We start from the raw sequence: 15,656 nt of genomic DNA, 5'->3' as shown, positions 1-15,656 counted from the left end.
TGAAATAAAATAATATCGCACCTGCACAGAAATCAGCAATCTAGTGTATTAATATTGATGATTCATCTCAATACTAAAGAAAACTAAAAATCACATGACTTGTTTAAAAAAAAATAAATGAAGCAGCTGGTATACAATATCAAATCTGCATTCGTAGTCACATCTCATAAGGTTCTTGACTGATTTGTAAATCTAATCTGAAAGTATCTATCGTAGCAGGTTCATGTTGCATATGAAATTCTTGCCTACATTTGAAAATGTTAATATAGAAGTGCTCATACTTACAACTTTCTCAAATTATGTACTTATCGTATGTATTGCGTCATTACAAATGTTAGTAATATGTTTGCTTAATGGGGCGTGTTTGCTTTATGGTAAATACAATTTACTGACTACTCAATAAGCCGATGCTGAATCATGTCTTCGTAGTACGGCATCGCTTTCTCAGCGAGCTCCCGCACATCGTCTGTTACCTCCTCCCAGGGCGGGACCACTGCTGGTGGAGTGAAATGGGTGCTGTACATGGACACGCCCAAGAAGGCTTCATTCTTGTACATGTTATCAGCTGGCCATTTCCATGACTTGGCTACCTCACGGGAAGCGGACCATTGTAGGAGCGAGTTGGAGTAGGGGAAACCCACGGTTTCACAGAATTCTCGGAGTACTGGTGCGGGGTTGGTGAGAAGAGCAGACGAATCGATGACTAACGGTGACGGGTTGACATGATCTCGTATGTAGGTCCAGAGCTCATGATGCTGTTGGAAGAGGGCATCAGAGCTATACTCCTTGGTGTAGAGGCGGTAGTCGAAGGAACTTTCATCAGTTTCGTTGAACTTCAGAATGCCAGCTTCCAGGAACTGTGCGAAGAACGCCTTTCTAATTGATTTGTACACCAGCAGAGGATGTCGGATGATGAAGACGTGTTGGTATCCTTTTGGGAGGAATTGTCGTCTCTGATCAGTTGACATGGCATAGCTTCCATCCTTAACGAAAACATATTTACTGGTTGATTCCTCCAACTCTTTCTTGATAGATGCAAACCTTCATTATTGAGAAATATACAAAAGTCAAATGAAACCATAAATCATTTTACATCACATCGTTACTGTTAATAGTAGGGCTATAGACTTAGACCCCGTTTACAGTGCGGGGCTGGGCCGAGCCGCGGCCGAGCCCGGGCCGAGCCCCGCAGTGTTGCCCGTTTAGGGTCCTACACTGCCGGGCTCGGCCGCGCTTTTAATTCAAACCTTTCAATATTTTGTCGTAGTGGCGCTCTGCTTGTAAACAAACGTAATTTGGTATAGTCTGGTTTTCAGACCCTTTGCCAACTGGATTCCGTGGGGACGAAGTCGCCGTTCGGCAAAGGCCTTTGCCGAAGGAAAAATCCTTTGCAGGACAAACCACCTTAAACTATACTAGCTTTCGACGTTGAAAGGGTTAATATCCTGAATAGAGAAATATACAGGCAGAGGGTTTGGAAGCCAGAGTAAAATTGGCCGCGCATTTGTCCCAGTTTGCGTTTACACTGAGAAAAGGCCGGGCTCGGCCGCGGCTCGGCCGTGGCCGAGACCACCTCCAGAGCGAGGCCAAATACGAGGCCAATTTTGGCCTCGCATTTGGCCTTTTGCGCGTTTACATTGAAATGAAGGTGGGCTCGGCCGCGGCCGAGCTGCGGCCGAGCCTCGCACTGTAAACGGGGTCCTAGGAAACATAAATTGACAGCACTGTGGTATAGTTGATGGAGCTGTTCTGCAAGCATGACTTGCATGTTTCTGTGATATTAATGTGACTAAAAATAGACATGGTGAGGGAACGTGCAAGTTATGCTGAATCGAGGGGAAGGTGCATTCCAATGTGCATTCCAAGGTGCATTCCAAGGTGAATTCCAATTCTAATGTCTTTTGTTAAACATTTCAGTACTCGGTGGTCTAGTGGAGATGACGCCTGTCCGGTGATCAGGAGGTCGTAGGTTCGAATCCTGCTCGAGTATGTACGCCCATGATTTTTTATCATGGCTACTACTAAAACACTGATCAATTCAGTGCTTATTTCCGTCGATGTAGGGCAATTTGTCAATCAGTTGCAATGAAAACATCTCGACGGAAGAAATTCATGAATTTGAATAACAAAGCAGTACCCGCTGCATGCTATAAGGATTAGAACCAACACTTGCTTTCGGGCGAAAGCTCGGTGGTCTAGTGGAGATGACGCCTGTCCGGTGATCAGGAGGTCGTAGGTTCGAATCCTGCTCGAGTATGTACGCCCATGATTTTTTATCATGGCTACTACTAAAACACTGATCAATTCAGTGCTTATTTCCGTCGATGTAGGGCAATTTGTCAATCAGTTGCAATGAAAACATCTCGACGGAAGAAATTCATGAATTTGAATAACAAAGCAGTACCCGCTGCATGCTATAAGAATTAGAACCAACACTTGCTTTCGGGCGAAAGCTCGGTGGTCTAGAGGAGATGACGCCTGTCCGGTGATCAGGAGGTCGTGGTTCGAATCCTGCTCGAGTATGTACGCCCATGATTTTTTTATCATGGCTACTACTAAAACACTGATCAATTCAGTGCTTATTTCCGTCGATGTAGGGCAATTTGTCAATCAGTTGCAATGAAAACATCTCGACGGAAGAAATTCATGAATTTGAATAACAAAGCAGTACCCGCTGCATGCTATAAGGATTAGAACCAACACTTGCTTTCGGGCGAAAGCTCGGTGGTCTAGTGGAGATGACGCCTGTCCGGTGATCAGGAGGTCGTAGGTTCGAATCCTGCTCGAGTATGTACGCCCATGATTTTTTTATCATGGCTACTACTAAAACACTGATCAATTCAGTGCTTATTTCCGTCGATGTAGGGCAATTTGTCAATCAGTTGCAATGAAAACATCTCGACGGAAGAAATTCATGAATTTGAATAACAAAGCAGTACCCGCTGCATGCTATAAGGATTAGAACCAACACTTGCTTTCGGGCGAAAGCTCGGTGGTATAGTGGAGATGACGCCTGTCCGGTGATCAGGAGGTCGTAGGTTCGAATCCTGCTCGAGTATGTACGCCCATGATTTTTTATCATGGCTACTACTAAAACACTGATCACAATTCAGTGCTTATTTCCGTCGATGTAGGGCAATTTGTCAATCAGTTGCAATGAAAACATCTCGACGGAAGAAATTCATGAATTTGAATAACAAAGCAGTACCCGCTGCATGCTATAAGGATTAGAACCAACACTTGCTTTCGGGCGAAAGCTCGGTGGTCTAGAGGAGATGACGCCTGTCCGGTGATCAGGAGGTCGTAGGTTCGAATCCTGCTCGAGTATGTACGCCCATGATTTTTTATCATGGCTACTACTAAAACACTGATCAATTCAGTGCTTATTTCCGTCGATGTAGGGCAATTTGTCAATCAGTTGCAAAGAAAACATCTCGACGGAAGAAATTCATGAATTTGAATAACAAAGCAGTACCCGCTGCATGCTATAAGGATTAGAACCAACACTTGCTTTCGGGCGAAAGCTCGGTGGTCTAGTGGAGATGACGCCTGTCCGGTGATCAGGAGGTCGTAGGTTCGAATCCTGCTCGAGTATGTACGCCCATGATTTTTTATCATGGCTACTACTAAAACACTGATCACAATTCAGTGCTTATTTCCGTCGATGTAGGGCAATTTGTCAATCAGTTGCAATGAAAACATCTCGACGGAAGAAATTCATGAATTTGAATAACAAAGCAGTACCCGCTGCATGCTATAAGGATTAGAACCAACACTTGCTTTCGGGCGAAAGCTCGGTGGTCTAGTGGAGATGACGCCTGTCCGGTGATCAGGAGGTCGTAGGTTCGAATCCTGCTCGAGTATGTACGCCCATGATTTTTTATCATGGCTACTACTAAAACACTGATCAATTCAGTGCTTATTTCCGTCGATGTAGGGCAATTTGTCAATCAGTTGCAATGAAAACATCTCGACGGAAGAAATTCATGAATTTGAATAACAAAGCAGTACCCGCTGCATGCTATAAGGATTAGAACCAACAATTATAGACCTATATCTTTATTATCTTCTATCTCCAAGATTCTTGAAAAAATAGTTTACATCCGGACAGTACGTTTTCTTAAAACCTGTGACATATTTTCAAATGTTCTATTTGGATTCAGGGAAAACCACAGCACAACACACGCATTACTCGCCCTCATCGACAAAGTCACACACGCACTTGACACATTTTCACACACGATAGGTATCTTCTTGGACTTCTCCAAGGCCTTTGACACGATTAACCATGGAATACTTCTCGCAAAATTATCCCATTATGGCATACGTGGAAAGGCCTTGGAGTGGTTCACGAGTTACCTATCAAATAGATCCCAATTTGTACATGTCAATGGTTTTGATTCTCAAAATAAAACGATAACATGTGGTGTCCCACAAGGGAGCTTACTAGGCCCGTTGTTATTCATTATTTATATAAATGATTTTCATAGATCCTCGGAGAAACTATCATTCATATTATTCGCGGATGACTCTAACCTTTTCTTTTCCCATCCCGACCCAAATATCTTAGCAAGAACAGTAAACGAAGAACTGAAAAAGGTTATACAATGGATATACGCAAATAAATTGTCACTTAATATTCAAAAAACAAAATTTATGCTTTTTAGTAACTCTTTAGATAGCCTCCCGGGCATACTACTCCCCTAGAAGAAGTTTCTACTTTTAAATTTCTTGGTGTTTGCGTTGATAACAAGCTTTCATGGAGGAATCATATTGATAGCATATGTAAAACTATTTCACAAAACATTGGCGTAATGAACAGATTAAAATATTATCTTCCTTCATGTGCATTATTAACTCTTTACTCTAGTTTGATACTACCGTATCTAAACTACGGGATTCTTGCTTGGGGTAATACATATCAGATATTACTTGATAAACTTTTTTTATTGCAAAAGAAAGCACTCAGAACTGTTTTTAACCTAACTACACGAGAACATACAGATCCTTTGTTTTTTTACCATAAAATACTAAAAATAAAAGATTTGTATGTGTTTCAACTTGGTCAGTTCATGTTTAATTATAACAGCAACTTTTTACCCAAAATATTTCACGACTCTTTTCATCGAAACAGTCATGTACATAACTATCCTACGCGACGATCCAACGAATTCCATCTTCCATTCATGAGAACCGTACATGCCCAAAATACATTTCTGTATACCGGACCCAGACTTTGGAATAATCTAGATAATAGCTTAAAAGACTCACCCTCATTCCTCACATTTAAATACAAATTCAGAAAACATTTGTTATCTACTTATAATTCTAGATAATCTGAATTAATTGTTTTAATTTATGTTTGAGGTTTCACCTGTCCTGATGTCGCAGCACTTGGCGTGTTCTGTATGCAGACCTCTCTTCTCTCTTTATTCTTCTTTCCTCTTCCTTCCTGTCTTTGTTCCTCGTAGACTTGTATTGTCACCGTCTTCTCTCTTCTCGGTACTGTCTCGCGTCGTATATGTGTGTGGGTAACTGAATGTCTGTACGAGTGTGTCGTCCTTCTTATATTTTCCCGGTACACCAGTTCAGTGAACACTGTCTGGGCATTAGCATTGATACTTATTTCCTATTATTGTCGAAGCCAGCGTATAGCTATATTTTTACAAACGACTTAAGTAATCTATATTTAATATAAATGCTGTAAGAAAATAATAAAACAAACTTGAATGATATACTGCTTACTCATCAATTATCTAGGGATCCACGTCCTACAAGCTTAGCTTTTTTGTGGATCGCTATTTTCCAAAATTGAAGTTATTTTCTGAAAGCTCGCGAAGTATACATGTATACGCATCGTTCCTTCTGATTATTGTACATATGTTGATGTATATAATTTATTTCGTATATTACATGAACCTTTTGTAAAAGTGTAGACAATATCATTTTATGATATGTATACTTTGCATTACGTTTTGATTTTCTTTGATTGGAAATAAACTAAGATTGAACTTGAAAACCAACACTTGCTTTCGGGCGAAAGCTCGGTGGTCTAGAGGAGATGACACCTGTCCGGTGATCAGGAGGTCGTAGGTTCGAATCCTGCTCGAGTATGTACGCCCATGATTTTTTATCATGGCTACTACTAAAACACTGATCAATTCAGTGCTTATTTCCGTCGATGTAGGGCAATTTGTCAATCAGTTGCAATGAAAACATCTCGACGGAAGAAATTCATGAATTTGAATAACAAAGCAGTACCCGCTGCATGCTATAAGGATTAGAACCAACACTTGCTTTCGGGCGAAAGCTCGGTGGTCTAGTGGAGATGACGCCTGTCCGGTGATCAGGAGGTCGTAGGTTCGAATCCTGCTCGAGTGTGTACGCCCATGATTTTTTATCATGGCTACTACTAAAACACTGATCAATTCTGTGCTTATTTCCGTCGATGTAGGGCAATTTGTCAATCAGCTGCAATGAAAACATCTCGACGGAAGAAATTCATGAATTTGAATAACAAAGCAGTACCCGCTGCATGCTATAAGGATTAGAACCAACACTTGCTTTCGGGCGAAAGCTCGGTGGTCTAGTGGAGATGACGCCTGTCCGGTGATCAGGAGGTCGTAGGTTCGAATCCTGCTCGAGTATGTACGCCCATGATTTTTTATCATGGCTACTACTAAAACACTGATCACAATTCAGTGCTTATTTCCGTCGATGTAGGGCAATTTGTCAATCAGTTGCAATGAAAACATCTCGACGGAAGAAATTCATGAATTTGAATAACAAAGCAGTACCCGCTGCATGCTATAAGGATTAGAACCAACACTTGCTTTCGGGCGAAAGCTCGGTGGTCTAGTGGAGATGACGCCTGTCCGGTGATCAGGAGGTCGTAGGTTCGAATCCTGCTCGAGTATGTACGCCCATGATTTTTTATCATGGCTACTACTAAAACACTGATCAATTCAGTGCTTATTTCCGTCGATGTAGGGCAATTTGTCAATCAGTTGCAATGAAAACATCTCGACGGAAGAAATTCATGAATTTGAATAACAAAGCAGTACCCGCTGCATGCTATAAGGATTAGAACCAACAATTATAGACCTATATCTTTATTATCTTCTATCTCCAAGATTCTTGAAAAAATAGTTTACATCCGGACAGTACGTTTTCTTAAAACCTGTGACATATTTTCAAATGTTCTATTTGGATTCAGGGAAAACCACAGCACAACACACGCATTACTCGCCCTCATCGACAAAGTCACACACGCACTTGACACATTTTCACACACGATAGGTATCTTCTTGGACTTCTCCAAGGCCTTTGACACGATTAACCATGGAATACTTCTCGCAAAATTATCCCATTATGGCATACGTGGAAAGGCCTTGGAGTGGTTCACGAGTTACCTATCAAATAGATCCCAATTTGTACATGTCAATGGTTTTGATTCTCAAAATAAAACGATAACATGTGGTGTCCCACAAGGGAGCTTACTAGGCCCGTTGTTATTCATTATTTATATAAATGATTTTCATAGATCCTCGGAGAAACTATCATTCATATTATTCGCGGATGACTCTAACCTTTTCTTTTCCCATCCCGACCCAAATATCTTAGCAAGAACAGTAAACGAAGAACTGAAAAAGGTTATACAATGGATATACGCAAATAAATTGTCACTTAATATTCAAAAAACAAAATTTATGCTTTTTAGTAACTCTTTAGATAGCCTCCCGGGCATACTACTCCCCTAGAAGAAGTTTCTACTTTTAAATTTCTTGGTGTTTGCGTTGATAACAAGCTTTCATGGAGGAATCATATTGATAGCATATGTAAAACTATTTCACAAAACATTGGCGTAATGAACAGATTAAAATATTATCTTCCTTCATGTGCATTATTAACTCTTTACTCTAGTTTGATACTACCGTATCTAAACTACGGGATTCTTGCTTGGGGTAATACATATCAGATATTACTTGATAAACTTTTTTTATTGCAAAAGAAAGCACTCAGAACTGTTTTTAACCTAACTACACGAGAACATACAGATCCTTTGTTTTTTTACCATAAAATACTAAAAATAAAAGATTTGTATGTGTTTCAACTTGGTCAGTTCATGTTTAATTATAACAGCAACTTTTTACCCAAAATATTTCACGACTCTTTTCATCGAAACAGTCATGTACATAACTATCCTACGCGACGATCCAACGAATTCCATCTTCCATTCATGAGAACCGTACATGCCCAAAATACATTTCTGTATACCGGACCCAGACTTTGGAATAATCTAGATAATAGCTTAAAAGACTCACCCTCATTCCTCACATTTAAATACAAATTCAGAAAACATTTGTTATCTACTTATAATTCTAGATAATCTGAATTAATTGTTTTAATTTATGTTTGAGGTTTCACCTGTCCTGATGTCGCAGCACTTGGCGTGTTCTGTATGCAGACCTCTCTTCTCTCTTTATTCTTCTTTCCTCTTCCTTCCTGTCTTTGTTCCTCGTAGACTTGTATTGTCACCGTCTTCTCTCTTCTCGGTACTGTCTCGCGTCGTATATGTGTGTGGGTAACTGAATGTCTGTACGAGTGTGTCGTCCTTCTTATATTTTCCCGGTACACCAGTTCAGTGAACACTGTCTGGGCATTAGCATTGATACTTATTTCCTATTATTGTCGAAGCCAGCGTATAGCTATATTTTTACAAACGACTTAAGTAATCTATATTTAATATAAATGCTGTAAGAAAATAATAAAACAAACTTGAATGATATACTGCTTACTCATCAATTATCTAGGGATCCACGTCCTACAAGCTTAGCTTTTTTGTGGATCGCTATTTTCCAAAATTGAAGTTATTTTCTGAAAGCTCGCGAAGTATACATGTATACGCATCGTTCCTTCTGATTATTGTACATATGTTGATGTATATAATTTATTTCGTATATTACATGAACCTTTTGTAAAAGTGTAGACAATATCATTTTATGATATGTATACTTTGCATTACGTTTTGATTTTCTTTGATTGGAAATAAACTAAGATTGAACTTGAAAACCAACACTTGCTTTCGGGCGAAAGCTCGGTGGTCTAGAGGAGATGACACCTGTCCGGTGATCAGGAGGTCGTAGGTTCGAATCCTGCTCGAGTATGTACGCCCATGATTTTTTATCATGGCTACTACTAAAACACTGATCAATTCAGTGCTTATTTCCGTCGATGTAGGGCAATTTGTCAATCAGTTGCAATGAAAACATCTCGACGGAAGAAATTCATGAATTTGAATAACAAAGCAGTACCCGCTGCATGCTATAAGGATTAGAACCAACACTTGCTTTCGGGCGAAAGCTCGGTGGTCTAGTGGAGATGACGCCTGTCCGGTGATCAGGAGGTCGTAGGTTCGAATCCTGCTCGAGTGTGTACGCCCATGATTTTTTATCATGGCTACTACTAAAACACTGATCAATTCTGTGCTTATTTCCGTCGATGTAGGGCAATTTGTCAATCAGCTGCAATGAAAACATCTCGACGGAAGAAATTCATGAATTTGAATAACAAAGCAGTACCCGCTGCATGCTATAAGGATTAGAACCAACACTTGCTTTCGGGCGAAAGCTCGGTGGTCTAGTGGAGATGACGCCTGTCCGGTGATCAGGAGGTCGTAGGTTCGAATCCTGCTCGAGTATGTACGCCCATGATTTTTTATCATGGCTACTACTAAAACACTGATCAATTCAGTGCTTATTTCCGTCGATGTAGGGCAATTTGTCAATCAGTTGCAATGAAAACATCTCGACGGAAGAAATTCATGAATTTGAATAACAAAGCAGTACCCGCTGCATGCTATAAGGATTAGAACCAACACTTGCTTTCGGGCGAAAGCTCGGTGGTATAGTGGAGATGACGCCTGTCCGGTGATCAGGAGGTCGTAGGTTCGAATCCTGCTCGAGTATGTACGCCCATGATTTTTTATCATGGCTACTACTAAAACACTGATCACAATTCAGTGCTTATTTCCGTCGATGTAGGGCAATTTGTCAATCAGTTGCAATGAAAACATCTCGACGGAAGAAATTCATGAATTTGAATAACAAAGCAGTACCCGCTGCATGCTATAAGGATTAGAACCAACACTTGCTTTCGGGCGAAAGCTCGGTGGTCTAGAGGAGATGACGCCTGTCCGGTGATCAGGAGGTCGTAGGTTCGAATCCTGCTCGAGTATGTACGCCCATGATTTTTTATCATGGCTACTACTAAAACACTGATCAATTCAGTGCTTATTTCCGTCGATGTAGGGCAATTTGTCAATCAGTTGCAATGAAAACATCTCGACGGAAGAAATTCATGAATTTGAATAACAAAGCAGTACCCGCTGCATGCTATAAGGATTAGAACCAACACTTGCTTTCGGGCGAAAGCTCGGTGGTCTAGTGGAGATGACGCCTGTCCGGTGATCAGGAGGTCGTAGGTTCGATTCCTGCTCGAGTATGTACGCCCATGATTTTTTATCATGGCTACTACTAAAACACTGATCACAATTCAGTGCTTATTTCCGTCGATGTAGGGCAATTTGTCAATCAGTTGCAATGAAAACATCTCGACGGAAGAAATTCATGAATTTGAATAACAAAGCAGTACCCGCTGCATGCTATAAGGATTAGAACCAACACTTGCTTTCGGGCGAAAGCTCGGTGGTCTAGAGGAGATGACGCCTGTCCGGTGATCAGGAGGTCGTAGGTTCGAATCCTGCTCGAGTATGTACGCCCATGATTTTTTATCATGGCTACTACTAAAACACTGATCAATTCAGTGCTTATTTCCGTCGATGTAGGGCAATTTGTCAATCAGTTGCAATGAAAACATCTCGACGGAAGAAATTCATGAATTTGAATAACAAAGCAGTACCCGCTGCATGCTATAAGGATTAGAACCAACACTTGCTTTCGGGCGAAAGCTCGGTGGTCTAGTGGAGATGACGCCTGTCCGGTGATTAGGAGGTCGTAGGTTCGAATCCTGCTCGAGTATGTACGCCCATGATTTTTTATCATGGCTACTACTAAAACACTGATCAATTCAGTGCTTATTTCCGTCGATGTAGGGCAATTTGTCAATCAGTTGCAATGAAAACATCTCGACGGAAGAAATTCATGAATTTGAATATATAATCTTGGCTGAAGAAAAATGAATTTTTATCAAAAGTAATGTAGTTTTTGAGTGACATTTAGAGCTAAGCTTTAAAAAGTTTACAAATATAGTATTATAAAAGCAGATTTCTGTATTGTTCTGAGAATAGTGCTCTTCCCTTCAACTGGTCACGACTGGAAAGTATATCGACGTTTTTCTTTTTAGCTTCATGTCATGAATTTCCTCAAAATAGAAACTTGATTTTCAAAGGATTGAACGATGTTGAACATGCAGGAGAAATGACAATGATAAACCGGAAAAGTATTTAAATTTATAAAATGGGACAATGTAAAATGTGTAAAGTGTTCACACTGTTTGGTGGGGACGATGGTGTTACGGACATTGGATACACTGCCTTTGACGCACACACATTTGAAGTTACCGTTCATCCGTTTATTGTATAACAGAAGCAACGATTTAAGACAAACAAGTAAAACATAAAGTAGTACAGTCATGTCTTGTTCGTAAGGTAAACCTGTGATCAGATAATGTTGTATTGGCACAGTTGGATAGGTGTCACCTATCTGCATTACATCCGTGCATACGAGCAGTGTCAGTATATGAAGACACTACATTTCATGAATTCAAAAAGCAGTATACCCCTTCTATTTCTACTATCTAAGTATCTAAAAGTAATTCCAACCCTCGTGTCTGAATTATCATTATGCTTACATGATTGTGACACCTCGTCCCTTTTTTTAATGAAACTGTGACCTTAAGGAGGCGAGCTCTCCGGATCAAAATAATTACTAGGATCCATATTCCCCTACTGGACACTTCATATCATATGATTATGACCCTTTTTAAATGAAACTGTGACCTTAAGGAGGCGAGCTCTCCGGATCAAAATAATTATTAGGATCCATATTCCCCTACTGGACACGTCATATCAAATGATTATGATTCAGATACATTGTAACCATGTTCAGGGCCGGCGGAGCGTTTTTGAAAGTGTGGGGCCCACTTCCGGGTTTCATCAGCTAACAAGCAAAAAAAAAAAATAAAATAAAAATAAATAAATAAATAAATAAAGGTCCTCAGATCTCTATCTATTTCTGTTTAGTACCTCTTACGTACTTCCGGGGCCCAAAGTGATGACACCTTATGTATTCCTTTGTAAGGTGCACAAAAACCAAAATCTTTGCGACTGTAATCTACAATCTAATGTAATGTTCCCTCAGTTAAAAGAGTTAGCCAACCATCAAAATGTTGCGTTGAACGAAATGACAAAATGATTTATTTTGTGATAGGAAAGGAAGAAGCAGCAAATGACTTGTTCCAAATACTTGTTCCAAATGACTTGCCAAATACTATAATTTACACGCTGTGTTCATAAGTTATGCTTCTAAAAGGATTTCTCGATCTCAGTGCATATGTAATAAGATAACCTCCTTCCATGGCAATTTTTTCTTCTTTGTCCTTTTGTTTGCTTGTATGGTAACTATGATATCCTTGCCTTACTTTGAAATACTTTATGACTGGTACATAAGTGGTATTAGGATGTATGTTGCTTTTTCAGTTGATGCTCTTACCCTATGTCGTGTTTTATTAAAACATTCATGGTATGGCGAGCTTATGAAACGTGGAATAATAAATAGATTTTCACTTTAAACAGTTAACCGATGTTGAAGCATGTCTTCGTAGAAAGGCATCGCTTTCTCAGCGAGCTCACGCACATCGTCTGTTACCTCCTCCCAGGCCGGGACCGCTGCTGGTGGAGTGAAATGGGTGCTGTATATGGACACGCCCAAGAAGACGTTATTCTTACAAATATCATCACCTGGCCATTTCCACGACTCGGCTACCTCAGGCGACTCGGACCATTGTAGAAGCGACTCTGAGAAGGGGAAACCCACGGCTTCACAGAACTCTCGAAGTACCGGTGCGGGGTTGGTGAGAAGAGCAGACGAATCGATGACCAAGGGTGACGAGTTGACATGATCTCGTATGTAGGTCCAGAGCTCGTGATGCTGCTGGAAGACGGCATCGACGCCATCCTCCATGGCATAGGGGCGGAAGTCGAAGGAACTTTCATCAGTTTCGTTGAACTTCAGAATGCCAGCTTTTAGTTACTGTGCGAAGGACGCCTTCCTCATAGACTTGTACACAAGCAGAGGGTGCCGGATGATGAAGGCGTGTCGATATCCTTTTGGGATGAACTGTCGTCTTTGATCACTTGACATGGCTATGCTTTCATCCTCAACGAAAACATATTTACTGGTTGATTCCTCCAACTTTTTCTTGATTGTTGCAAACCTATATTGTATAAAAATATAAAAACAAAACAATTATAAAACACAATTTATATAATATTATTACTGTCAATGATGGGATTTGGGGGGCACAAATTGGGGAATTCTTTATTTTTCCGCTGTCGCATAGTAGATAGTGTCGATTTTTATTTGAAGTGCATATATCATAGACTCAAATTCTACCTTACATCATACTTATTCCTGTAAAAACACAAAAAGGCTGCACTGTGGTATACTGACTATTTGATGAGATTCTTTATGATCAGGTCCTACAGAGTCCTCACGTAATAACACATTGATAATTTTACCCATGAACTTCCTCTCGACCAATCGAAAAATTGGTTTACCTGGAAATGCTCGAAAAATGATAATTCAAGGGCCCTCTGGAATTCACCCAAGAGGCTTCCCTTTACATATAAGATAACAGAAAATTATTAATCATTAATACTATCATTGTCATCATTATTATCATCACCGTTATAGTCATTACTATTAGTAGTACAAAGATAGTATTATAATTAAAGTTGTATATAACCTAGACTTTATATCCCTCGAGTGAAAAACAAAAGAAGAAGCAGTGTCTCCATGTAGCTCACATGAAAATAAAACTTGCTTACTTTTGGTATGAATGTTACAAAGTGCCATAAAGATAGACTGATTGTTAAGTAAACTTAAATTGCTTCCCAAAGTAAACTATTTGTCATAATTCAGAATTCCCCGTTGTGCATAACTTGGTAACGAAGAGATTCTAAGACGCTTGGTATACATACGGTAGTCTATCTGGATAGAAGGTGGCCCCGGGCACGTAAGTCTCCAGTGCCTCGGCAGTTATCTTGAACTCCTTCTCGTGGCCAGGATAACTAATGGGAATGTCTGTGATCCCAAGCTTCTGTACTTGCATAAATCCAAATTGGCTGATGCCAAACGGTTCTATCCACACCTCGCAGCCTGGAATTCCCGACATGCACTTCGCGAACGCCGTCGAGATCGACCTTGGTATCATCCACAGAATCGCCCGACCTCCGCTTTTACCGCCAGGGTTGTCATTCGGTATATTAGACATTGTGAGAAATTATGGGGAACGAAAATTTAAAACAGGTCTTCACTTATTAGATCTATGCCACCAAGACGGGACTACTTGGTAATCAAGTCTGTTCACCGAGTTGTGGCCTTTGATCGTCATGATCACATGGGGATTCGAGATTCGAGATTCATATCTGTAAATATAGTGTATGTACAGTATGTTCACACACACTCACTCACTCACACACACACACACACAAACATATATATATATATATATATATATATATATATATACATTATGTGTTCGAATGTTTGCTTTCCCTCTTCAACCTTTGTCTGACCTATAGTGGTAGATAAACGTATGATTTCTTCATATCTGTAACAAAGATATAGATGTGTGCGTGTGTCCGTCTGTGTCTATTTGTGTGTTTTGGATTTCTGCTACCTATGAAAAAAATTACATTACGTTCTTTCATGTCAATTTTACTCCTTGCAATTTTAGTGCAGCCGCTTGTTTTATTTCAGAATCAACGTTATCGTCCCTATTAAAAGCACGTTGTCAAACTAGCCTTGAAATAACAAAATATTCACAGATGTACCTTATGAATTTCGAAAACAAATGAGATTAGTTTCATTTATTTTTAATGAAAGTTTATTACATTTAAACCATATCTGAACATTTACTAGCTCAGTGTGATCGTTGCGGTAAAAACGTAAATATTTTCATTTTGAAAATTACATGTTAATGTTGACTACATTAAAAAAAAGAAGTCAATTTTGGGAAATTCTGGAAAATTATCGGAATAATGTTTGACTCTCGTCAGACCAATTTTAACTGGTAAGAGATCAGTGGTATCCAAGTTTTGTGATATCCCAAATGATATTGCATGCAAAGCAAACTTAATTAGGTTTATTTGAGAAAATATCCTTTATCAGTGTTGAAAATTGAGAATAAAATCCAGGTCACACCAGCTATAAAGTTATGAAATTACTAGAAGAAAAAATGATTATGGTGAGAGCATGTCTATAAAAAGCCTGAACAGACGATGAAGAAAACGATATGGATCACTCTTGTCATGAGTATAGTTTTTCGTATTTGTTTATTTAGGAGTGTAATAGTCTTCTACCAGAAAGATACGACTGTAAATGGAAAGTAAGACATTTCAATTCCATTCCATT

General features: G+C 39.7%; 1 protein-coding gene, 1 non-coding gene and 1 pseudogene across 2 annotated transcripts; 1 reads left to right on the top strand and 2 right to left on the bottom strand.

The window, feature by feature from the left end:
* Nucleotides 1-392: 392 nt before the first annotated feature.
* LOC140228938 (uncharacterized) lies at nucleotides 393-12,760 on the bottom strand. The gene is made up of 2 exons (XM_072309203.1): nucleotides 12,732-12,760; nucleotides 393-1,041 (listed from the first exon to the last, which is right to left on the bottom strand). Exons 1-2 carry the CDS (start codon nucleotides 12,758-12,760, stop codon nucleotides 393-395), a joined length of 678 nt encoding a protein of 225 aa, XP_072165304.1.
* On the top strand, nucleotides 1,918-1,990 carry Trnat-ggu (transfer RNA threonine (anticodon GGU)). The gene has a single exon. It is a non-coding gene; the product is annotated as a tRNA-Thr (tRNA).
* Nucleotides 12,761-12,806: 46 nt separating the features above from the next.
* Nucleotides 12,807-14,514, bottom strand: LOC140228937 (uncharacterized; annotated as a pseudogene).
* Nucleotides 14,515-15,656: the final 1,142 nt, after the last annotated feature.

The sequence above is a fragment of the Diadema setosum genome, chromosome 5, assembly GCF_964275005.1.
Source record: "Diadema setosum chromosome 5, eeDiaSeto1, whole genome shotgun sequence".
NCBI lineage: Eukaryota > Metazoa > Echinodermata > Echinoidea > Diadematoida > Diadematidae > Diadema > Diadema setosum.
The sequence above is the reverse complement of the archived record's forward strand: the minus strand, read 5'-3'. Positions and strand labels throughout refer to the sequence as shown.